This window comes from Talpa occidentalis, unplaced genomic scaffold, assembly GCF_014898055.3.
Source record: "Talpa occidentalis isolate TD23 unplaced genomic scaffold, MPIMG_talOcc4v2.1 talOcc4.10, whole genome shotgun sequence".
Classification (NCBI taxonomy): domain Eukaryota; kingdom Metazoa; phylum Chordata; class Mammalia; order Eulipotyphla; family Talpidae; genus Talpa; species Talpa occidentalis.
Window position 1 is genome coordinate 11,425,537 of NW_023600993.1, and position 26,075 is coordinate 11,451,611.

General features: G+C 51.3%; 1 protein-coding gene across 1 annotated transcript in view; it reads left to right on the forward strand.

Annotated features, from left to right (window-relative positions):
• MRPL3 (mitochondrial ribosomal protein L3) overlaps positions 1-4,623 on the forward strand; it is a 32,177-nt gene extending 27,554 nt beyond the window's left edge. Inside the window, exon 10 of the mRNA XM_037524393.2 lies at positions 2,840-4,623. Within this exon, the coding sequence (XP_037380290.1) occupies positions 2,840-2,992 (153 nt within the window). The 3' untranslated portion in view covers positions 2,993-4,623. The remainder of the gene's footprint in view (positions 1-2,839) is intronic.
• The last annotated feature ends 21,452 nt before the right edge of the window (positions 4,624-26,075 follow it).

Here is a 26,075-nt window from a genome sequence, read left to right on the forward strand (position 1 = left end):
CATTTTCATGTTCAAAAATAAAGCCTGTTATACAGGATAGATTTGAAGAAAAATTCTTAATGCTCTCAAATTTATTCCCATCAACTAAAACAATTGCCTGGGTGTTAAGCCAACATACTTAAAAGAGGTCACTTTCAAATTTTGAGTCTTCCATTCTGAAAGAGATTTCTGATAGAGGTGCTTCCAGCTATTCCCAGAATTTTTTCCTTTTCAGTAATAACAAAAATAGGTTGAAACTTACAGCTCAGATTTTTCAGAATGAGTCTAGGTATTTTCATTTCTTAAAATAGGTTGTATTACTAGAATACAGTTTTTGTTTTAATGTTTCTATGTTAAATCCCCTTTCTTCCCTTTGACTATTCTGTTTTTAAAAAATTTGCAAAAATGCATTTGAGTTTCTACAAGTTTTTAGACAGTCTCCAGGCGGCCTAGTTGTATACACAGTGACAGTGGAAGACAACAGGTCGTCATTGTGCTTCTCATAATTTGTCTTCATACTGCATTGTCTCTACCTCCAGATTTATCACATATTAGGTTGTCACATATTTAACAAGAGAAAAAAGAAAAATTACTTTCCGTGATAAAATCTTACCGGCTAGATGAATCTTTAGATGTTAGATCCTCCTTTCTTCCCATTTTTTCTCTGGCCATGGTTCCACGCTGCCGCCAAACTGCCGTGACTTCGAGTGTCACCTCAGCACCAGCGAGGAATAGGTCAGCCATTTTGAAAATCTATAGCATGTGCAGTGATACGCTCATCTGGTTTAGACTTAGCATATAATCAGCAACATCTATTACTCTGATTTTCCTTCCCCAACTTCAATAAACATTTGCCTTCAGGAAATCAAGTCAGTGGATGACGGCTGGCTATCCCTGAAGACATTTAGAAGGTACACCAAAGACAGCTCCAAAATAGGAGTCCATGTGTTTTTAGAAACTGTAATATCAGAAGCACATCTAGTTCACATTTCAAAAAAAACTTATTTGGTAATTCATCTTGAGAAGTGACAAATAGCTACCTGCCTTTTGTAACCTTAAACAGGTATCTGTCCCAAGCACTATGGATTGGGACAAATTTGACATTGTCTTTCAAATGTCAGAAAGTTTGGTATATCTTTTGAAATCATTCACTTCACTGTTTCCCCTTCCCCATGGAGGCAGTTTCTCCTGGGGAGCCAGCCTGGTGCAGACCCACCCCGCACAGGAGCTTTTGCTTCTTCAAGATCCAGGGCCATCAGCACTGAGAGTCTTAGGGATGACTGACTTCTTTAAATGTACATGTTTTGTTCTTTGGCTTCACCAGGTGGATGAGCGCCTGAAGAATTGTTGTGTAGTGTGTGTTAATACTATTCGCGCGCATCCCTAGATCTTAATTTGTAACTTTCAGGTCTGCTGGGGGGGGGGGTGGTGTGTGTTTCCTACCCCACTCCTACCTTTCCTCACAGGTTTACCAGTAGACAGAAATGCTGAGAAATACTGATAAAAATTGATGTAGAGAGTTGGAGGAATCTTGGTGAAGACAGGGAAATAAAGCCAGGGGTCGGATTAAATGCACAAAGTACTTACCGGCGAGTCTCACCCGTGGCTCAGGACGGGCTGCAAACTTCCGGCCCTTCGCTCCAGAGCTATCCTGACGAGAGAGTTAGAGGTCAGTTTGTTTCAGAGCAATGAATTACAGTACTGGCGCGTTTAGAGCCAGAATATAATGCAGGCAGTGCTTTTGTCTGAAATTTTCTTCAGGTAGAATAGATCAATAGAAATGTAAAGGTAACAATTAGCTGTCTAGGTCATCTGTCTAAATTTCCCATTTATTAAATTAGCACAAAGTTTTCATTACTGTTGGTTTTCGGGTTTATTTCCTTGGGTTTTATTTTCAACTCTAAACTCTGAGACAGTTTAAATTGGTGAAATTTTTTCCAAGTTTAAGTTCAATCCAACATTAGTGAATAATTTTTTTCCAACAGTTTATTTTCTTCTGGGCAATTTACTGATAATTTCTTGGAACAATTTTAATGAGAGAGATTAAAATAGATAAGTTTTTCCATACTTAGCTGTTCCTAGCAGCTGTGTACTTCTTCCAACCAAATTATTCATTTCTTATTGCCAAAATGATTATGCCTTCTTTTACTCTGTATAATTACATGTATTTTTTCCTATTTCTCTCTGAATGAAGGCTGTTTAATGAGTCAGAAGCTTTAAAGACTCCAATGTTTTTAAAAGGCAACATTTTAAATCATATCAATATTTGTACTATTCCTTGTTTAATTTATGGATACAATTAGAATATTTCTAGAATATAAAGCATAAGCAGGAGTACTATAAAGACTTCAGGTTTATTATTTTTGCTAAATATTCTCTCCTTAATTTCTCAGTAAGGATGCTATTTATCAAATGTAAGCTAATTTCCTTAATAAAAATTGATAGTCTTAATTCTAAGAGCACATAACCAAAACTAACAAAAATACTAGGCAAAAAATTTTTAATCTCAGCTCAAAATATCTGATAAAAAGTGGATTCTGATACCTGTTAGGTATATATTGCTTGTCAGCACTTTCATCTGGAAAAAAGAAAACATGCATATAATTGATATTGAATATAATTTATCCAACTTAGAAATAAAATCTTCCCCAAAAGAATAAAATTACTAATTTATCTCATAATTTCTATCATTGAATTAAATATCTTGGAATGAAAAGAATAGATTGAGTTCCTTATTATATCATTTGTTATTCACTCTAGAATGTTAGATATTCTTTGATATTGAATAATATCTATTATGGGCTATCTTTAAATAACATAATTGCTAACACTAATAAAATTTTTGATTTTTTCCCACTAGATCAAAGATTCTAAACTGCCTACACATAAGGATTTCTGTAAAAATCTACCATTCCCTACATATTTTCCTGATGGGGATGAAGAGGAATTACCGGAAGATTTATATGATGAAAATGTGTGTCAACCCAGTGCGCCTTCTATTACATTTTCCTGACATTCTGTGAGCTTTGATGAACCAGATCAGTAATATAACCAGGAATTATATTTTTCTTACTCACAATGTGAGTAAGTATCAACTTGTCATCTTTGTCAAGGGTGTAAATGTATCATCCACACCTTAATTGAATTGTAACAAACCAGTTAAGTAAATTGGATTTGCCAAATGTAAATCGACTGGCAGTTTGCATACTAGCAAAATCTTTGTAATTTGTGTTTGTTTTTTTACTAGCTGTTTCCCAAGTTATCTTCAGATGTTTATAAATTTAACTTTTGTTAAAGATTTGTCCTGTCTGTGAATGGGGTGGTTGTGGAAAACTGGCAAACCATAATAGGGACTGGTGCAACCTATCTCAACAAAAGAAACCATTTCCTATAAATCATTCTCTGTTTTAGTGCCATAAAGAGAACAGAAATAAGATTTTTAAACTAATATGTATGTTATAGTTAAAGGCCTGACAGGGAATTTACTGCTGATTACTTATGACAAAGTAACAAGGACAAACAGGCTTCCTTTACTGCATTTCCTCAGACCCAAGGGACTAATATTAGCTATACAGTATTGGGTCTGCAGGTGGCTTCCTGATAGCTGATGGATTTGATAAAAAAGGTGCAAGAGTATTTTACCTCCGACGGTGTAGGCTCACATTCCTCCACGAGTGGCTGTGGCGGGAAGGCTGCTGTGCTCTCTGTTGCTGCGAGCTTCCTGGGGGCCAGATCTGTCACATACTTCTCTTTAATCACGAGTTGCTCAAAAGGAATCCTTTTAAACAGGAGTCTGTTTTGTCACCACACCATTTTTGATTAAAAACAACTTCTCAAACTGAAAATCCCTGACCTTTTTTAAAGATATCTTAAGCAAAAATTTTACTCACCCTTCTTGTAAGAGCAAACCAGGATCTACTTTACTTCTGTTGAACAGTATTTTGGGAACGCCTTGACACAGAAGTAAGGCAGTATTAGAATAAATTTCATTATTTGTAAAAAGCAAGCATGCCCTGCCTGGGAGCTCAAGGACAAGTATGAGAACCAGTGACTCTTCAAGGAAATGACTGAAAACCAGGTTAATACACAAACTAGGCACAAGACTGGGAAGTTTTATGGGGGGAAGTGGCTAGCATTCACAAAGGCAGTGTTGTAAAGAGTATTACCTGGGGAAAAGCCCAACAAGAAAGCTCAGGTCTCACATTGGTGAGAGAAACCTCACCGAGGAACTGCTGGAAAGGACGATCACGGTTATGAAGGGAAAGATTCAGCATGACAAGGAATTCAGCTCAACCCTGCTTTTAACATCTCAGTCAGGCTTAGAATGTAACTTGAAAGCTGATTCAAGACTGACGTGAAAATACACATTCGGGAACAACCAGAACCTAAGAGCCCCCCTTCTCGCAGTAGGGTCCGTTGAGCTTCGGGATTCGGACTTCTGACGTGCAGTGGGGAATACTGTGCACCTTCATTCCCCATTCGCTGCATTTAAACAAAAGATTTCAGGGATGCATGACGTTTGCTGATAAAGCAATGGGAAGCAGCTGTTACCTTGCAAAACAAAGGAATAACTGTTGCTGGGAGAATATAAACTTATAATCAGAAGAAAGAATACGGTGCCGGGACGTCTTGTGTGCGCCCGGCAGAGCGGCCCAGCTTGCGGCTCCTTCGTGGCCAGCTCTTCCTGGGCTGACGCTGGCCCTTGTGTGTGCGTGACTAAATGTGCGCGTCCCCGCCTGATCTGCCTCAAGGGCGCGGCTGTGGAAGTTCCCCCATCTTGTGGACCTGTGCAGGAGGACGGCTGTGTTCAGCTTGGCTTGGTTATATAAACAGCCTCAGCGTGGAGGGCGTCAGCAAGGGGGGCGTGTTGCTGGTCCCTGTTTCTGCTGAACTGCTGACCCCACATGCGACGCAGATGCGCTCAACAGCTGCGAGGCCCCCCTGGGCCAGCATTCCCAGGCGCCCTGCAACCCGTGGCCCCGAAGGCCCGCCTGGTCTCACATGGGAATAAGTATTTTCTAGGCTGAGTTAACTCATGATGGGTAAACTTTCCACTGCACTCCAGGAACTTTCCATAAAGTTGAATAGTGTAAGAGCCGACATTTTCCCTGCAGTTTCCAGTTTTAATGCAGTGTGTGCCGTCAGGCCTCATCTGCCAGCTTCCTGTCTTCGCTCCTGCCAGACCAAGTGGGTCCTCGGTGCCAGAAATGTCAGCGGCCTCTCAAAGCATGCCCTACGAGACAAATAATGACTGCCGCCCAGACTCTGCCCCCAGCGACTGCCGGGGCGCCCTTGAAATGAGAGGACCCCATTAAAGTGTCATCGTCCTCTCCAGAAAACAGCCAGGGGCCGGGGAGGCAGGGCTGCCAGCCTCCATTTCATCGTTGGCTTTTCTGCTTTTAACCGTTGTTCCCAAAGAATTTACAGCAGCCCACGTCGCGCGTTGTTTTTCATTCTCTTTAAATTAACGAGGTGGCCGCTCAAGTTAGACGAGCCAAATTAATCTCAATGAATGCAATTCCAAGCGCTATAAAAGCAAATAAATGATTCTAACTCAGCCGGCCAGAGACTCTTCTTGGCCTGGGAGGAGCGTAATTGTTCCTTCTCGGCCCTTGACTAGAAAAGAGAAAGTGACCGCTGTGATCTTTCTCCCCTCGAGCAGACTGCGGGCGGCCTCCAAGAGGCACCAGGGCCTCCGGAGAGTTTGTTGTCTTTAACAAGAAGGGATGAGATAACCATCAAGTTTTAACTGCATCAGATTGGCTGTGTTTGAGGCCCTAAGTGCTCCGCCACAAGCCGCCTCACAGAGACGCGCTGTTCACAGGGCTGTCAGGAGGAGCGAAATCAATGGCTTTCGTGAGCGCCCCCAGAAAGCGCCTTCGCTAAGTCGCTGTGTTCGAATGAGGAGGCCGGGCTGGCAGGAGAACTGCTGGCCGCCCGCCTGTCTTCCTCCTGCCGACGGCAGAAACCTCGCGTGGGGTCTTCACCTCACCCCCGAGCCCTGGTGCTCCCGAGGAGGGTGCGGTGCCCCCCTTCAACAGAGCCCTGCCAGCTGCGCTCAGCTGCTGCTGTGCTGGGAGGGGACGCCACCCCAGAGGAAGTGAGGGTTCGGAGAGGACTCGGGCAGCGAACAGACCCGAGGGAGGGCCGCGGGGGAGGGAAGCCGTGATCTATACTGAGCTCTCCCCTCTCCCTGCCCGTGAAGTCGGGACAGGCAGCAGCTCCCCACCCCGCGTGCTTCTCTAGCCAGTGACCCACGGACTGGCCTCCGCCACAGCTGAGGGGTGTGACCTGACGTCCCCCCGCGGAGAGGCCCAGGCGCCCTGGCTGCACCCCGGCTGGGGAAGCTTGCATGAAAGCGGGGCTCCTGGCTTGCTGCCTCCCTCCGCATACACCTGGGCTTCACGAGCATCCTTGAAGGGCACCCCACCCTGGCGTCTGACCCCTCGATCAGGAGCCACCAGACAGCCGCGGACGCCGAGGTGCGGCCTTAGGTTGCCTTGGAAAGAGCCATCTGGATTCAAAGCCGCGCATGAAACAAGCTGTCAGTCTTCGCTTTGAAGTCTGCAAAGTTTGTTACTGTCAGTGTTCACTGTTGTGTTTGTAGATTTCTAAAAAATAGATGTTTTTGAGAAGTTTTCATCTGCCATGATGTGAAAACACAGGAGTGTGAGTCCACGCCCGTGGTAGCTGCGAGCGCCCGAGCAGGGAGGGCCGTGACCTGCAGGGGTGTTGCGGGCCCGGGCAGAGGAGCTGGAGTTGGGCAATCGGCATGTTCAGTGCAGAGGGTAAGGCTGGTTCAGGGGAGGGTCATCAGTGGGTATTAAGCGAGGAGGGGGAGCAGATCTTGACGGGGAGCAGAATATTTGCACGGTCTTAAGGCGTCACCCCATAGACGGCTGACTCTTGGAAGGGCAAACGCCATACGAGACCCAAAGAGACCGAGCATGGGAGCCAGGCGCAGGCACTGACGCGGCAGGACAACCAGATGCTCTGCCCGGCCCGACCCCGTGCCAGAGGGGACGGGCCACAAAGGGCGTCCGGGTAAACTGGAGCGTGAGCGATCGGAGTATGGCGTGTTGTCACTGAAACTGATGACCCCACTGTGGGTACGCAAGAGAGGTTCGTCCTTCTAGGAATTGCACACCGAAGCACAGAAATAGCCATTGGAGGATGTAACTTACTCTCAGGTATTCTGGAGAGATTCTGTGAAAGGACAGATGAAGGATAGACGATAGCTAGACAGACAGACAGACAGTGCAAATGGGGCCAAAGCGTTGACAATAGGCTACTCTGGGTACAAGTCACGTGGATTCTCTTTGTACTAATACAATCTCCCTGTAACTGAAAATATTTTCCAGCTTAAAAAACTTTTATTTAAGAATACACAGTTATTGGCCTCCATGGTGGCACAAGGGGTTAAGTCTCAGCACTATGAAGCTGCTGGCAGCTACTGTGGCATGGCAGATACTGCTGGCAGATACTGTGGCATCCCCAGCCAGGGAGCTACCCACATGGCACAGCAGACCTCTCCCGTCTCCCTGCTGCTCCCCTCAGCAGTGTATTTCAGTGGATCTGCCTGTTCTGCTCCCCACTCTGTCTCTCACCCCCTACACACACTCTGGCCTGTACCCCAGCTCTGTATGCATAAATAAAATAAATTCTAAAAAAATACAGTTATTAACATGCAGTGTAAGAGTCGGCACAGCTGATCCATGACGCCAGGTCGGAACAGAAACCTGCAGGCACCTCAGCAGGGAGGGGAGGGCCTCCGGGGCAGGAGCTGGCAGGAGCCTCTGAGCTGTCAGATGTTTTCCATTTCCATGTAAAACCGTACGGAGTTGTTCGACTGAAATGTGTGCTTACCCCAGTATACCTCAAGTATGTATTAAATTTGCAAATAATCTCATTAGTTGTAAACTGAGAGCAACAGCGTGCTCGGCAGGGCAGGGGCGGGAACGGGTGGGACAGTGAGGGCCACAGTCGCCCAAAAGGCCTGGGGCAGGCGCCTCGGAACCCCCCGCAGGTGGAGCCACCAGACAGTGCTGGAGGCACAGCACGGGGCCCCGCGGCCGGCCCGGCTTGCTCGGGGAGCAGAAGGAGGCCTGGGGAGTGGGGCCGGCGGGTGCAGTCCCCCTACGGCGCCCCCCATCCTCCCCCATACCCCCCCCACCCCCACCCCCCGTCTCCGGAACAACTAAGGCTCTACTTGCCAAAACAGGAGTTCGGCCTCCACGCGTCCCCTGAGCCCGGGGCATGTGAAATGTGCGTGGTCTGAACTGAGCCATGACGTGAGAGCAAAACAGAGCCAGGAGTGTAAGGCTTGGTGCCCCCCCCGCCCTCCCCCCCAAAAAAGGACTTGATTAATATATTTCACATCACATGTTGCAAACAGGCAAGTTCATGGACCCCAACTTCAGACGAGGCCGCTCTGACCACAGGGAGCAAGACGAGAGCAAGACCACCCTGACGCGCGTCAGACACACGCACAACAAGACCAGCCGGGCCGGCCGGCGCGTGGCCTCCGACCCCCCCTCCGAGGGACTGTGTCTCCGCCATTTGCGCTCACCCTTGGGCCTTGTCACCACCGAGGGGTAGAAACTGTTACACTAGTTCCATCTCATTGTCTAATAAAGTCTATTACGAGCTACATAAAGCACAGTTTATACTTTAGTTTCAGGTGCAGAGATACATCATTCAAGGCCTCCGGAGCAGACTTCGGCAGCCACGCCCTAGTCTCACCAGGCAGAGGAGAGCTGCTCCCGCTCGCGGACAGCGCCCAGCCCGGAGCAGAGCCACCCTTGGGATTTCGTCCCCATCCCTGACGCCAGTTGAGATCCTCCACCGGCCACTGCGAGCATCTTCTTTCTGACCTCAAGGCCGCTCCCAGCTCGGCGTTCCAGCCGCTACCTCAACTTTGCTCCACTGCACTGAATTCCTGCTGGTCTTTGGCGGGGGACACTGATGACGCCAGTTAACAGAGAAGAACGTGGGGGCGCAGAGACGCTGAGAGGCTCAGTCAAGTGTGACCGTCAGTGACCACGCCTCGGACTCGCTGGAGTCACCACCCCGGTGCCCACACACCTTCCGGCTCCCCACAGTGACAGGCAGGCAAGGATAAGGGCGCCTGGTGACATCGGCAGCAGCACGCCCCAGGCGTTCACACACCAAGCCACCCTGTCACAGATGCTGCCTGAATAGCTCAGGTGGAGGCTGCAAGTCTGCGTTCCTGGTAACGGTCCCGAGCCTCCTGGATACTCCCCAGAGAGCACATGGAGAACCCAGGCCAGGGTCTCCCTGGTGGCATAGGGGTTAAGTCTCAGCACTGTCACCACTACGGCCTGAGTTCAGTCCCCGGCCAGGGAGCTACCCACATGGCACGGCAGACCTCTCCTGTCTCACCCGCTGCTCCCCTCAGCTGTGTGTTTCAGTCAGTCTGCCTGTTCTGTTCCCCGTCTGTCTCTGGTGAATCCTCTCAACCCCCACAGCTCTGGCCTACACCCCAGTTCTTTTACACAAAAATAAAATATACAGAGTCTCAAGTCCTTACAGCTCCAAAGCAGACTTTCCAGAAATGTGCTCTGTTTCTATATTTATTAAAGGAAAAAGTGATTTATTGAGCACCTATTATTCACAAGCACCAGGCTGGGCTGTGGGGACCCAGCAGTGAGCCAGACAGAACACGTCCTCTGCCCAGGCTGCCTTTCCAGGGCCCGAGAGGGGCTCCCAGCCCACGGAGAGCCGGAATCAGGGCCCAGCTCAGTGCTTTCTTCTGCCAGGCCCCTGCCAGCATCAGCCCTGGGGGGTCTGATTTTCTCCCGCATAGCATGAGTTTGCAACCGTCTTTCCTCCAGAGCCTTCATTTGCTAAAACTACGTGGTGGTGACAGGAGACACATTAGAGTCAAGGTTATGAAAACAGAAAGCAACCGTGGTGGAATTTAAAAGTAAATTATTCAGCATCCCTGAGATAATCCCCCAAGACGATCATTTCCAAAGCGGGTCGCAGGCTGGAGCCAGGAGTCTCCGGGCTATACCTCGAGTAAGAGAAAAAAATCAAGTGTTTTTATTGCTCTTGCATTTCAGTGGTTTTGACATGAAATTTTAATTAGTCTTCAGGAGGCCTCGCGTCTGTCGCTGGGGCCTGGGGATTCGCTCGCCCTCCCTCTGGGCTCCCCCCGGATGCCAGCCTGGCCCGGTTGATGGAAAGCGGGGGGTTTTCTTCCCGGGCGCTCGCCGGGCTGTGGGGGCGCCCCGGGAGAGCGAGGCCGCGCGGGCGGGCGCCGGCGGGCGCTCGGGGTCAGGCGCTCCAGGGACATCAGCCCGACGGCCCGTCCCGTCCGCGCAGACGAACTGTCCACCCCGCAGGCAGGACCAGGCGCCCCTCCCGCCGGGACGCGCGGGCAGCCGGCTCCTCGCCAGGGCGCCCTGGAGCCTCAGTTTACCTCCCGCCCGGAGAGGAGGCGCCGCGGCCGAGGAAGGGACGGAGGGGCGGGCCGGGAAACCGCGCGGGGAAGGGCCGGCGGGCGGGCGGCACCTCAGGAGCCCGGCTTCCAGCACCGTCCCCCCACCCTCGACGTCTCGGCAGGGGGGCCGGTGGGTCGGCAGTGGAGGCTCAAGACCCCTCGCCGCGCCCGGGGGACGGTGGCGCGGGGCGGCGAGAAGCTGCAGACGGGGCGGGAGGCGAGAGAGGACAAGACGGCGCAGACTGGAGGGGCCCGGGGAGCGCAGATGCGAAGCAGAACCCCCCACCCCCCCCACCCCCCCCCCCCCCCCCCCCCCCGCCCTACACCCGCCCACCCCCCAGGGGGCACAGGAGAGAGAGGGGGACAGAGGAGGGGTGCACAGGAGAGGAGGGGGCACAGGAGAGGAGGGGGCACAGGAGAGGGGGGCACAGGAGGGGGAGGGCACAGGAGGGGGGGCACAGAGGGGGGGCACAGCGGCTGGAAGGAGAGGCCGGGGCAGGCGGGAGTTTGCATCTGCTCCGAAGCGCCCCGCCCCGAAGCCCTCCGGCCCCTTGCGGCCCCTGGAAAGGGCCCGAGCGCGGGCGGGCGGGTGGGAGCGCAGACAGGTCGGTGCGGGGTGGGGGGGGCGTGGGCAAACCCGCGGGTGATGTCACGGGGAGCCCCGTCTCCGTCCTACCTGCGGCCCCGGGGTTTCCCGCCGCGCCCAGAACGCGCGCACCTGGGGTGGCCCCTGGGGTGGCCGCGGGGGCGGCGGGGGTGGCGGGAGGCCCGCGCCCGTCTCCGCGCGGCTCCTTCTGCTCGGGAGGAGCCGGGAGCCCCGCAGGGGAGGGCGCGCGGGCAGTGGGGGCCGGGAACGGCCGGAGGGGACGGACACCCGGCCCTGCCCGCCCCGAGGCCCGGACCTCGCTCCCCCGCGGGCGCCCAAGCGGCTGCCCCCGGGCGGGACCGCCGGCATCGGGGAGAGAAGAGACCCGGACCCCAGCAGGACAAGATGCATGGGGGGACGCAGCTGCCTTGCCGGGGAACCCGCGGCCCGCAGCCGAGGCTCCGGTGACAGAACCGCCCCCCGCGCCCCAGGAGTCAGCATCGCCCGCCGGCGGCCTCCGAGGCCTCTCGCCGCCACCGCCCAGGTCGGCCCCCGGACACGGCCCTGGGCGCCCCGAGACGCCCCCAGCCGCTCACAGAGCCGCGGGCCTGATGATGACCCCGTCGCTGCGGGCCACCAAGTTTTGGGGGGACTTGTCACAGCAACAGACAACCAAGGCGCGGCTTTATTCAGCAGCATGCGCGGCAAAGTGTTCTTAGAATTTGTTGCTTAAAACCAAACAACAGGGCCTCCCCGGGGGCGCAGCGGTTGAGCGCGGGGTTGCAAAGCTTCCCGAGGCCTCTGCGGCGCCGGTTCGATCCCCAGCTGCTCCCCGGCCACCGGAGGAGGGTCCCACATGGCGCGCAGACCTCTCCTGCTGCCCGCTGCTCCCCTCAGCAGTGTGCTTCGGTCCTTCTGCCTGCTCTGCTCCCCGCTCTGGCTCTGGTGAATTCTCTCACCCTCCCGCGCTTCTGACTGCGCCCAGTGCTTGTATCAATAAATAAATAAATCTAAAAAAAAAAAAAAAAAACCCCAAACAGCAGCCGACAAAGCCATCAGGTCAGCCAACCTTATTCCTGAATGAGAGCGCCGTGGAAGGGGGGGGGCGGGGGGTCACCAAGTCAGACAGAGCCCAAAACAGCGCGCAGCCTGGTCTCCAGGGCATTCGACCAGCCGCGCGGGTCAGATACCCGGGGCGGAAGGGAGCCAGAGCCCTGGCTGAGGAGGAGACGGGTCCACCCCCACCCCCGGGTCATGAAGGCCCCCCGGATGCTCGTGAGTGAGGTTCGACGGCCGCGGCCGCCCCTGCCTGGACGCCGGAGCTGCAGGAAAGGGCGGCGGGTGCCCGGGTGCCCGGGGGTCCGTATTCTGAGCGCGATGAATGGGGGGTTGGAACTTAAAGGTCCTTTATTTTTTTTTTTTAAATTATAAACCTTTAAAACTCATCAGTCCATTAACTAAAAGCTTTGCTGCCCCAAACACGGCAATTTCCCAAACACCAAATCAGTGATTCGCAACATCAACGAGCAATCAGAGCCGCGGAAACAGACGCCCCCCGGCGCACCCCGCGTGAGCGCGGCTGCCAAAGGGAAGAAGCACTTTCAAGCCCAACTGTGGACAGAAAATGAGCTGGAAGGGCTGCTCGCTGCCCCCCGGGGGCCGGGGATGCTGTTTCACAGCAAGGCGGGCGCCCACAGCCGGGGTGAAAGGAAGACATGCAGGTTCGAAGAGGACACAGGCCACACCTTGCACACGGATGACCCCCGCTGTCCCCTCCTGCGAGCCACGTTGCCAGTGCCCTGCTGCCGGCCTTCCCGGGGGTGGAGAAGCTGCCGGAACACGGCTGAAGCCTCTGCCCGCTCTCCAAGTGGCCAGTTGGCAGAACTCCCGTCCCCGGGGGCACCGGCCCAGGAGCCCGTCCCGCGCATACCCCGCGGCTCAAGGCCTGGTTTGTCACCGTTTAATTTTTTTTTTTTTTTTATAGAGGCATGTTTTTATTTATTTATTTATTTATTTGTTTGTTTGTTTTTTGTTTATACATGCACTGGGTACAGTCAGAAGCGCGGGAGGGTGAGAGAATTCACCAGAGCCAGAGCGGGGAGCAGAGCAGGCAGAAAGACCGAAGTACACTGCTGAGGGGAGCAGCGGGCAGCAGGAGAGGTCTGCGCGCCATGTGGGACCCTCCTCCGGTGGCCGGGGAGCAGCCGGGGATCGAACCGGCGCTGCAGAGGCTGCGGGCAGCTTCGCAACCCAGCGCTCAACCGCTGCGCCACCGGGGAGGCCCTGTCACCGTTTAATTTTATGCACGCGCTGTCCACTGCCCGCCAGCCCGGCCCGGGACTCCCCCTGCCAAGGCCGCCAGCACGGCCGCTCGGGCCGCAGGGCCGCCACGGACACGCAGGCCCCGGGCCCGCAGCCGCTGCCCGCGTCTCACGGGTGCCCAGACGCGCAAAGCGCCCTCGCCGCGGGGAGGACTGTCCAGGGGAGAAGCAGCTGCTGCAAAGGACACGTGCTTCCCGGCTGCTGGAAACTGCGCCTCAGCAAAGGAGTCAGTCTGGGGGTGCAGAGCCCCTGGAAAGGAGCAAGAGAGCCCCCCCCCAGAGCAGGGGGCGAGCGGCGGGGGGCCTGGCAGGCGCAGGTGCTTGTCTTGGAAGCGGCCTCGAGGGCTGCGCCCCGGCCGACGGGACCATCCTTTAGAAAACGCATCCGAAACACGGCACCGGTGTTGGTCCTTGTTTAGAATGGGGGGAAAACAACAAAACCCAGGGCACAGCGCGTGAACAGACGCCACCAAACGGAGAAACACCAAGCGCAGTTTCCCGACCGAGCAGCTCACGGCGCCTCCCCCACGCCCCCCCCTCGCGGGCAGCCGGTCGCCCCTTTCCAAGTGACCGTCTCACGACACATTTTCTCCAGGTGAAGTGGGAAGACGGTGTAGGGGGAGAAAGTGTCCCTCCCCCTTCTCGGGGCCCTTAGCTGGGTCTGAAGGTTGTGCTGACAGACAGGGGAGCAGGGGAAAAGCCCACACGTTCCAGTGAGCGTGTCCGTGCACGGGCGCTTGCACGGGCGCTTGCACGGGAGCTTGCACGCGAGAGCGAAGACGCCGAGACGTGCACCGGGCAGGAAGCCTCATGCTCTCAAGACAACCCATGTGGAGAAGGACCAGGGGTGGGGCCCAGAGCAGTAAACGCGACAGGGCCAGGAAGGTCGGGGCGAGCTGCACGGGTTTGTCTACAGAGGCCCCTCCCTGCAGGGCCGGCGCCGAGGCTGCTCGCTTCCCACGTAGAGAATGCTGGACTGAGCGCCACCGAGGCCCTACAGACTCGTGGGAAGCTTGACCACTAACTACCCAGAATTACAATCTTACCAGAAATAACCTTTCGACGGGGGAAACCTCTCCGCCTGGCGAACGTGTGAACAGGACGCGCCCTCCTCACCGGGCGGGCCCTCCCTCCCCTGGACGCCCAGGCCCCTCGCCCACTCTCCATGTATTTACGTAATTAGATTTGTTCTTTTCTCCTTCTGATCCTTTTGATTGCTCCCTCAGCTGGAGAAGAACCCCAAGGGCTCGGGTAATTTCTTCTCTGCTTCTACCAGCAACATGCCTCGAGGATTAGCCAGATCTCACCCTCTAGTTCATTCTATCCAGGCACATTAAGCTTCCCGGGGTCCAGCTCTGACGAGATCCCTCCCTCCTCTGATATAAAAGCTTCAAAGGCAGGTGGTGGTCTTCCTGACCTCTCACTACCATGCCCCGACCTCTCTAGATCTACCCTTGGCTCCACACAGATGGAGCCCCCCACACCTCTGCGCAGACACCTTCATTCTCACACCTGCTCATGACTGCTGTTTCCTCGACACAGAGTGAACTCTGGGTACAATCCCTTCTCCTGCTCCTGGCAAAGGCCCCACCACCAGCACATGTTCTCTGTCTTCAGACCCACAGAAACACTTAATCTGAATATCATTTAATTACATTTCTTGGGCCTCCCCGGTGGCGCAGCGGTTGAGCGCTGGGTTGCGAAGCTGCCCGCAGCCTCTGCAGAGCCGGTTCGATCCCCAGCTGCTCCCCAGCCACCGGAGGAGGGTCCCACATGGCACGCAGACCTCTCCTGCCGCCCGCTGCTCCCCTCAGCAGTGTACTTCGGTCCTTCTGCCTGCTCTGCTCCCCGCTCTGGCTCTGGTGAATTCTCTCACCCTCCCGCGCTTCTGACTGTACCCAGTGCTTGTATTATAAATCAATCAATCAATAAATAAATCTTTAAAAAAAATAATAATTACATTTCTTGTTGAATTAAGTTATTTATGTGTCTTAGGGTCAAATTAGATCTAAACTCTAGGGGGTGGGCAGTGCCCAGTCCAGTATTTTGCCAACAGCAGGTGCACCATAAAGGCTTGGTTATGTGACAGTGTCATCTCCACAAAAAGGGGAGGTTCTGTCCTCCATTGCCCAACCTAATGAAGGGTGGGTCTGAGCAGGGAGAAGAGGCTAGAAAGAACTTGGAAGAAGACCTGGAAGAGCACATGGAACAGAGATATGTATGTGAAGAAGTCCTGCTTGCACCGGGGACTTGGGGGACATGGAAGGAGACACACAGAGACACTTTTGGAAGAGGCCCGCGGGGAGGCTGACAATGGCCACCACTACCTTGACTTGTACTTTGATTTTGCACTTTTTGTTCCAGACTTGCCTGGCCCCTCTGCCCCTTTCCTATAGTTCCCTGCCAGAAGGAGCTTTAGATTTCTCAGGCCTCAGCAGCCTGAGATGAGTAACTTTGGGTGTTTCATTGGGAAACCATCTCCTTTCTTCTCTCTGTACAGTAATCCTATTAAAGGGCTTTTCTAACGCAAAAGGACAGCAGGAATATGAAAAAAATGTTCAACATCACTTGTCATCACTTGTCACTTGTCATCAGGGAAATGCAAATCAAAACCACAAGGACATAACCACCTCACACCAGTGAGAACGGCACATACTAAAAACAAACAGGCAACACAAATGTTGGTGAGGCTGTGGAGAAAAAGGAATTCTCCGACACTGCTGGCAGGAATGCAAACTGGTCCAACCACTACAGAAAGCTGTGTGGCAGCTCCTCAAATTACTAAAAATCAGGCTACCATATGACCCAGCAATTCCACTCTTAGGAATCTACCCAAAGAACACATAAAAACAATTCAAGAGGATACCTGCACCCCTATGTTTATAGCAGCACTATTTACTATAGGTAAGCTACGAAAACAACCCAAATCCCAAAGCAGATGACTGGACCAAGAAGATGTGGTCCATATACACCATGGAATATTACTCAGCATTCAAAAAAGATAAACTCATGCCATTTGCAGCAACATGGATGGAGTGGAAGGGATCATGCTCAGCGAAATAAGCCAGAAAGAAAAAGAAAAATATCAGATGGTTCCTCTTATAGGAGGAATGTAGGGGAACCAACTAAGGGATCAGGAAAATAATTATAGTAAATAAATTAAAAAACAAAATTAATAGGAAAATATAAGTCAGAGACATTCTGCAGGGGAGGGAGAGGCAGAAGGATCAAAACAGGGTAGGGAAGAGCACAAGGGACTGTGGTGACGGTGCACGGGTGAATGGTGGGAATTTTATGGGGACTACACCTGAGAGGAGAAAGCAAATATTGTACAAAAAGGAAGAATAATGTAAAATATATATAAAATAAAAATAAAGTGCTTTTCTATTAAAGTGCTCTCATGCTAAGAGTTTGCTTTGTCTTTACGCAGCAGATGGCAAAGCCGATTTAGAGCATGCAAGTGTAGGGATCCCGGGTACCCCCTCAGTCTGCGCGCTAGCAGTCACAAATGGGTGGGTGAGCTCACTAATGCCATTTACTTGACTGTCATCTTATGCTTTGTGTGAAGAAAGAACAAGCCGCCTCCTTCTCTTGGACAGTCTCCTTTAAACACTGCCTTGCTATTCTTGTCCAACGTTGGCTTCCCCCACAAACAGACCCTAAGGCATGGATTTAAGTAGCTGGACAGTGACCCAAAAAAATACCAGGGATGGAGTTAGAACGGGAACCGGCTAGGCCTTTACACCAATCCCCCATCTGTCACTGAGCGTTGCTTCTGGGGACAGCCAGGGCATCATTTAATAAGGCTAAAAACTAAGCCCCTGCTCTTTGCCCCACAGGAGGGCTTAGGAGGCTTGAAGAACGAGAATTAATAAGGTTGCTATGGGAACCAGGCATAAGACTGATTACTTTGACCGAGAGTGAGGAAGCAGGGCCAGGACACATTCTGTGTCAAAGGCCTCAACCCTCTAGACCAGACATCCCAGCAAATAACCGGCCTAAACGGACCCCTGGTCATGAAAAGCCCATGAAAACAGGTTATAAAAGGGAGCCCCAGGGCCTCCCCTGGTGGTGCAGCGGTTGAGCGCTGGGTTGCGAGGCTGCCCTCCGCCTCTGCAGTGCCAGTTCGATCCCCGGCCACCGGGGAGGGTCCCACTAAATAAATAAATAAATAAATAAATAAAAGGGAGCCCTGAACCCTTCTTCTGCAGTGCAGAGCTCTCCCGCCTGGGCCCTGCTCTCTCCAGGGTAGTCCAATAAGCAGGCCTTCCCCGTTTCACACTCTGTCTCCGGTGAATTCTTTCACCCCCGCGCCTCCGGCCTCACCGTAATATTCCTCCTGCCAGAGGGACTCCATTCCTGACACTTGCAGACAAAACCTTGCAGATAAAACCTTCCAGGAGAGGGTCAAAGGCCTCACAGTGAGCAGCCCCAGATCCCCCCCAGGATTTCCCCCCACACATTTCCTTCAGACTACAGACAAGCCCCTGTCCCCCATCTCTGCATGCGAGAAGCTGACCAGCTTCAGTCCCAGGTCTAGGCATCATGGCCTTGGAAATATATTGACAGGTCTCATGAGTCTGGCCTCATTAACCGTTGGGCCATAAAGGAAACTCGATGTCTGCCGTTTAGAAGGTTACATTATTTCTCCAAGCATTTAATGTGTCCCCTCTGGCCTCAGCTTAGCATGCAGGGTGCAGAGCTGGGGAGCAGAGAGGAAGGCGGAGGGAGGAGGCCAAAATGCAGGAAACCTGCAACCATCCTTGTGAAAAGATATTCCGGGCGCGCGGGAGGAAGGAGCGGGGCTGGCCCGCACCCCTCCGCAGGAGGTGCTTAAAAAGCCACCCCAGGAAGCTCTCTGAACACCCCTGGAATGGAGGCATGAGTGGAACACAGCCTTGGGGAGCCAGGCGGGTTCAAGAGAAATTTCGGTGAGTGATAACATTGGAATAGCAATGTGCTGGGGCGCAGGCGGCCCAAGGCTGGCGCCCAGTCTGTGCTGGATACTTGTAAGTGGAGAAATAAATGCTCTGACCGACTGATGGGAGAAGGCGTAGGTTAACTGGGGGTGGGCGGGTAGGCACCCTAAGTCTTAAAAACCAGCTATGGAAGCTTCCAGGAATTGGAGGTGGGGGCAGGGAGGATTAGCAGTGCAGTAAACCAAACCAGCCCCAACACAAAGCCATAAATTCCAGTCCTTTCATCAAAAAGCAACATGTAACGGCGCCCGTGGATCTGGCAAAGACTCAGCTCTTCACCCACCTGTCTCTAATAAACTCGCGGGCGTCGCTGAAGGGGGGTCCCTGCAGAACGCTCTCTCCCGGGGCCGAGCCCCCACACAGGGAGCCCAGCTCTGCACCCAGCTGCCGTCCTCCAAGGCCCGCTCGGCCTCTCGCCCACGCCAGCGCGCCCCGTGGGCCCCGGGCCCCAGCGGCCTTGGGGCGGGCGCAGACGCGCACTTCAGCTCCAGAAGGCGCGTCTCCAAATGAAGCAGCATCAGCATCACCTGGAAGCTGGAGGCCCGCGCATGCGGCCCGCTCAGCTCCAGGTAGAAACGATTAAAGCCGCCCGCCCCAGGCCTCTGCAACTTGTGATTTTACATGAGAAAGGTCTGGACCAGGATCTGCGCACTTGACATCTTCTCTTCAAAGCTGCAGATTGTTCTTCAGAACCCGGATGCTTTATTTTCATTGCAGTTTTCAGCCCTAAAAGGTCAAGTAGCTCCCTGGCGTGACATGGCTGTTCCGCCAGCTGGGAAAGCAGAGGAATCCCAGGGCGCTGGTCGAGGGGTGATGAGGGACGGCGGAATTCCAGGAATTAGGACCTGGGCTCTGTGTCTCCTGGCTCAGGGATCTCTGGGGTGCAAGTCTCGCGCTGGCGCCCTCCTCCTCGGGGGCCAAAACCCAAGCAAAGCAGCACCTGTGAGCGGGAGCTCGGTCTGCACTTGTGGCTCACTCTCTGCTGTGCAAGTCAGCAGCTACAAGTGGAGCTGGCTCCGCAAGGCAGGGACTGGAGCTGTCACCCCAACATCAGATATGAATGGGGTGATGAGCAGCATTTTTCCTGGTGGCACAATTGACAACAGGGAAGGTGCAAAGAACTTGGAGACGCCACAGAACCCGGGAGCCTCAGCAAACTAAACTACAGGCAGCAATGCAGGGTCCAGGGGAGGGAGGGACACTCCCTGTGAGTGGAGGGGCCCCCATTTACTCACTGCAGATGGACTTCTCTAAAGCTCAGTGTCCTCCTCAATAATAGAGCTTTTTTACAGACCGGACACTGTGCTAGTCCTTTCCCTGCGTTATCACATTGTGAGAAATTGACACCTGTGAAGCCATTTTTCAAATAGAACTGGCAGCCATTACAGAGACATTGCATTAGGCGTCTCGCTGGAACTAGGTCAGAAACCTTTTACTTCAGCCAAAAGCAATTGTTTCAAGGAAGCTTCAAGGAAACAATTGTTGGAGGAGTCATCTAATCACAACTGATGATTCTCCATTTCAGCTGAGGATAGACTTGGTCATGCAGGGCCTCCTAGACAAAAGACACATACTGTTTTAACCTAGAAGCAGTGGGAAATCACTGGAGATTTTTAAGTGGAGGGAATGCAGAATCAGAGTGTTTTATTTTTTTAAACTTTTTTTTTTTTAAGATTTATTTATTTATACAAGCACTGGGTACAGTCAGAAGCGCGGGAGGGTGAGAGGATTCACCAGAGCCAGAGCGGGGAGCAGAGCAGGCAGAAGGACCGAAGGACACTGCTGAGGGGAGCAGCGGGCGGCAGGAGAGGTCTGCGCGCCATGTGGGACCCTCCTCTGGTGGCCGGGGAGCAGCCGGGATCGAACCGGTGCTGCAGAGGCTGCGGGCAGCTTTGCAACCCAGCGCTCAACCGCTGCGCCACCAGGGAGGCCCAGGATCAGAGTGTTTTAAAGTACATGTTCCCAGAACCCACCCTAGATATTCTGACTTAGGAGGCCAGGGGTGAGACTTCAGTTATCTGCTTGACTAGCAAGCACCCCAGAGGATGCTGTCACATGCAGAAAGTCCTTGAACCTTCAAGGACTGGGACACCCTGATTCTTCAAAGGGTTGCTAAGCATCCAGGGATTCAAAACACTTTGCAGCATTGCAGAAATGGGCCTCAAAAAAGGACACCTATGGGCTTTATCAAGGTCAGACGACAGACCCTTGATTAACATAACACATGATGACAGGAGGCTGTGATATCTGACAGGGACAGGGGACTCTGAGCCTGCTGGCTCCCGAGAGCGTCAGGCCCAGCCCACTTCTATCCAATCCTTGGGGATGAACCCGAGAACGATGTTGCAGTAGCCAGATCAGAACTGCAAGCTCATGGTTCCCTGCTCAGCCTGGGCGCCTAGCAGACAGCAAGAAGTGTTTGGAGGGCATCAGCTCCAGACTTCGGGGAGTCCCTGACTATGCTCCACTCCCAAGTTGCCTTGATGCTGGAACCAATCTCCAAGAAGTCAGCGCCTGCTGAATTCCATTTCAACCTGCTCCATTGTGTACAGCTGTCGCTGGGGTTCAGTCTAACCCCCCATCTCCCACGCAAAGATTTGTTTGCTAGCCCCTTGAATCTGGGCTGAAAAACTCCCAGCAGAGACAAAAGGTGACGAATGTGACCTCGACCACGTGAGGATGTGGCAGTTAGTGGGCAGGCCCCCACCCAGGAGGGGGATTTCCCCAGAACTCAACCCAGCTGGCACCCCCAATTGGGATGTCCCACCTCTAGCTCTGCATGAGTCCTGAACGCAGGAGAATGCTCAGCTCAGCTTTGTTACCCATGGGAACTCCACTCTCCAAACAGGCTCTAGCGCGCGTGGAAGGGTAAGCCAAAGGCAGAAGGACCCAGATCGGAAAGGAAGACATTTGACGAGCACAAACCCGATGACCGCGGACTCCCAGAGTCGTCCTGCAGCACCGGACAAGACACGTGGCTCCCACCTCAGCGCCGGTCACAGAAAATTGGATAGATAGGTCCTTTTTTCTTGCAGAAGTTTAGTATATGAACTAAGAAACAGATGCTTGCAAAGCCCTGAGAGCCAAACCTGAAAGGAGAGGTAAGCAGACACTGCCCACTCAGAGCGAAGCGTAATATGAGAAAGTGAATGAGCACAGAACAGACCGCCCGGTCTTCCTCATCTCAGCCGCCGTCATCTTTCAGTTTCCAGAAATGAAGAAAAGATGCGTTGGAAAGTGAACAAAACAGCAAAAATCCACCACAACATCAAAAAATTCCCCAAATTTGAAAATTAATGGAGAAAAACAGTGGAGAGAGCAGAATTGAATTCAATCAACAAATATAAAGAAATCATCTTGTAACCTATTATATTAATAAAGTAATTTTAGAGGCACTGCATCCTTAGAAGAAAAATAATAAACCCTGAAGTGTTGAGTTTAGAGAATGGCTAATCCAAATTTGGAAAATAAGATTTTTTAATAGATAATAAAACCATTAAAAATGTTCTTAAAGCTTGAAGGATTTGTTTAAAAATAAACACTATCTAAGGGAAATAAGAATATTCCAATGCCTTTTTCTGGTCTCACAAGAATCCGGAGGAGTCCTCTGGCTTGGATTAGGGGTGGGACAGTGGTGAGCTGTGAATTGTGAAACAGTCTGAAGGTAAAAAAACAACTGCAATTCCACCATTAGTCCAGGCCTCGCTGCACAAGGGTTCTCAAGTCATTACTGGGATTTTCCCAGAGTGTGACAAGAAAGATCAGGACAGACCTTCCCCTAAATCCCATTAGAATGCAAGTAAATCTCCCAGAGAAAGATAGCACCCCTCAATCTTGATCAAGCCTTATCACCTTTGTGGGAGACAACTTGGCACGAGCTGACCCCGAGAAGTCAGCGCACAGTTGAACGCTCAGTGTGCAGGGCGGGTGTTCCCAGCCCCAGGTCTACCTGGCTCGCAGGTGAAGTGAGTTAAGCTGAGCAGCTGCGGGTGAGAGGGTGACTTGCAGCCCATGCTGTCGCGGGGCCACTGAGCGAGGAGAACAGAGGGCTCTGCTGGGCTACGCCAACCCTGGAGATGGAGCAGCCTCTTGTCGGTACAGGACAGGAATGGCTGGAGCTCCTGGTTTTCTAAGAGAAGAGAAATTCTAAGAGAATTTGCATTTGTGTGTGTGAGAGAGAACTCTCAATTTTCAAACACTGGAAACGCATCCAAATTTTATACAATTATTCAGGGGGCAGGGGAGGTGAAGAAAAGAAAAATAATACCAGCCATAGGTCAAACTTTGCAATAATTTTGGGACCTTTAACCTAAAATGTTTAGATGTTAACATGTCGTCCTTCCATTAATCCCGAGATTGATCCTGTTCTGCAGAAGAGAAAGCGGAGGCTCGAGTGCAGGGGGCTGCTCTAAATTAGTTTGAGATCATGGTCCAGAGTTTCCACACCTGTGGAGTGACAACAGGGTGCTTCCGAGCCAGTCTCGGGAAGGTTGCAAAGGCCCACCCCGATGCATAGATGTGTATTTTTCTCAGAAAACAATCCGTTGGTTTCATTCGTAAAGAGCTCCCTGAGTATCGCCACTGCCGAGAAGAGAAAAATGAAGGATTTATTGAAGAAACAGGGAAAGACGCTCAGCTTCTCTGTGGTCGGGGAAATACATTTTAAGAATAAGTATTACATGATAACCAAGGAAAAAGAATGATTAATATTTTCTAATTATATTAATGTAATTTTAGGAAAAAATGACCTCCTCCATCTCAGTAAGGAAGTAACATACAGTTCTCATTTTTGAGCCTTCACTTCTGCAAATATCAGTGATTTTGTGAAAACTGGCGTGTAAGTAGCCAAATAGCCTGATTGTCCACCTGTCTTCACTTACATGGCAGGGAAACCTGTCTTTTCATCATTTTTAAATTTGAAAAATTTCCTTCAAAGCAAAAGCCAGATAATTTAGGAAAAGTCTTACACATGAACTCGACAGGTTCAGAAACATCCCATTTTACAATAAATTCCACAAACTGCACCACCGCCCATGGTTTTCTCCAGGCTTGAGTTCAGTGGCTTTCAAATGTCTCAGTACTTGAAACATTTCCACTGAAATATTTTCACCAGAAAATTCATCATCAATCTTCATTACATGTAATAAAATCCCCCAATGTTTTCCACTTCTGCTGAAGATAGAGAAAATGACCGGAAAATGCACAACTACCTTTGATCTGTTGCTTTACCATGAGTACCTCGTTCCTAGGTTTTCAAAGACTACCACTTTGATTTCTTCTGGCAATGTAAAGCCAAAGCACCTTTTGCCTTTCCTCCTGGCATTCTGCTGCAAATTTTGATTCTATTTTCTACAGCCTCGTCTACTTCCTTACTTTTTGTAGGCGTTGCATTGCCCACGGCCTTTTCCCAGTACAATTTCAGAGCTCGGTGCTTCAGAAAACACTATTGTACAGACTCCTCGCGAAGCTCCGGTCTGAGCCGCTAGCAGATTAGGCCGCGTGTACCAAAGCGCTTGACACAATTTCCCAGGCACGACTCTGCTGAAGCAAGGCATGGCTCAGAAAGGGGCATACCTCCTGAGGGTAGATAACAGCGGCATCGCCCAGTGTCCACTGACAGAAGAAGAGTGATGGAGCAAGCTGTGGCTTGACTGCAATGCGCTTGTTTTTAGGAAGCAAAGAAAGAAACACAAGGCCCGCAACCGCATGGATGGATGTCAAAAATGTGCCCAGGGAAAGCCAGACCCGAAAGGGATCACATCTGTATTATTCCATTTATATGAAATTTCAGAACATCCCAAACAAATCTATTGGCATGGACCACGTTTGGGGTAGGACTGGGGTTGGTTGGAAGGTGCATGAGGGAACTTTCTGGGAGATGATAACATTGTTTATCTTGATTGATAACATCTGAGTTACTTAAGCGCCTCTGAAATGCAAGTAAGATGGGTGCATGTCACAGCTGGAACTTATATCAGGTTATAATGTAGGGTTACTTTGGTTAAAAAAACTTTGACTCAATTAGATTATTTTAAAAACATAGTATAAGCAGAGTTTTCAATTAAATTTAACATTTCTACTAAAATATAATGAATTTGTAAAAAATGGATTAGTGCATTTCATAGTATACACATTTTAATGAAACCAAACCATAAATAAATGCTGACAGTCTGGTGGATTCCGCCCATTCTGAAACATTTAGGGGTGAAGTATACTGGTACCTGCAATTTATCTTGAACTACATCAAAAATATGAAGTAGAAAGGGGTAGGGAGGTGGATAAAAATGTGGAAGAGCGAGTGAAGTAAAATATTAATGGCAGAATCGAGGCTGGAGGCATATGGGTGTTCTCTGTACAATTCTTTCTGCTTTTTGATGTTTCAACCTTTTTATAGTAAAATGAAAACATGCGTGAAATGATATTAATGTGGGCAATTGCCATACATCATATAATATATTCCAGGTCAGGAAGCTCATCTACATTTACAGAAGATGCTAAAATGAATTCTAAGGCAGGAAAGAATCTAATATATTCCAGCTACCACCTTCAGCAGAGCAGGACACAGAGGCCAAGCAAGTAAGCAATTTGCTCGAGGTCACACAGCTAGGAGGGGGCAGGCCAGGCCTTGACAAGCTGGGCAGAGAACCCTCGCGGATCTATCGTGTGGAAAAGGTGTAGGCCTCAAGATACAGCATTCATATGAAAGGAATGTTAGGATCTTCGAGTTTTATTTCCATTTAATAATATAGTTTTGCAAATGACAATCTCTGCTATCTACCCAAGCAATTAGTTCAGACACTAATTTTGAAAGTTTATATACATGGCAAGTAAAAAAAAAAAAAGGAATGAAAAGGTACTGTTTTAGGCAGCTTGATTAAAGTCTTTAGCGCCTTATCTAGCTACTGCTTTATTCTCAAGCGTGTCTGCAATGCCCAAATGCTTTGGCAGCGCCAGGAGAAATACGGTTATTAATTACTGTTATCATAACCACTTCACAAAGCAGTAAGGACTTCGAGCTTCACCCCTACTTCCTAGGAGCCAGAGCTTCACATCAACATTCCTCAAAGAGGAGCAACTTCAGAGTAAAACATTCAGATGAATCACCAAGAGCTATTATCACAGGGTTTCAGGGTGTGAGTCACGACCTAAAAGCAGAGTTCACTTGAGTTTAACCTGAGGACAAAGGCTACAACGCCATGTTTTTCATCTCCCTTAAAAAGTGCTTGAATCCTCTCACCCTCCCGTCCTTCTGGCCTGTACCCCAGTTCTTGTATGCATAAATAAATAAATCTTTTTAAAAAAGCGCTGGTCTTGACCTCAAGTCCTTGCACTGCCCTGTCCACTTAGGGCGTGGCCTTCAGAGGCACTGAGTCCTCAAGAGGAGTGAGTCTGTGAGCGCCGTGTTCGGGCCTCTTTCTAGTCCCATCCGGTAGTGTACTCAGGGGGCTCCCTCCGCACAAGCCCGCCCTGGAAAAGTTGCAGAAACAGAAGCAAGCCTCGCCCAGATACCATCAACAGTACCCCTGACTGTGGGCACCCCTGGGAAGCAGAGGCTGTCGGGAGCAGGTACGTGGGAGGTGTCTGCAGCCTGGAGCACACTCTGAGAGGGCAGAGTGAGCAGGGAGGGCCGAGGAAGAACTCTGACTCTGGCTCCAGGCCGGCACTGCAGTGGGCCCAGCTGCCCTCGCCACGACCTGCAGCGTCAGTACCCGCTGAGCCTTAACAGGGGCCAGCAGAGCCCCTCA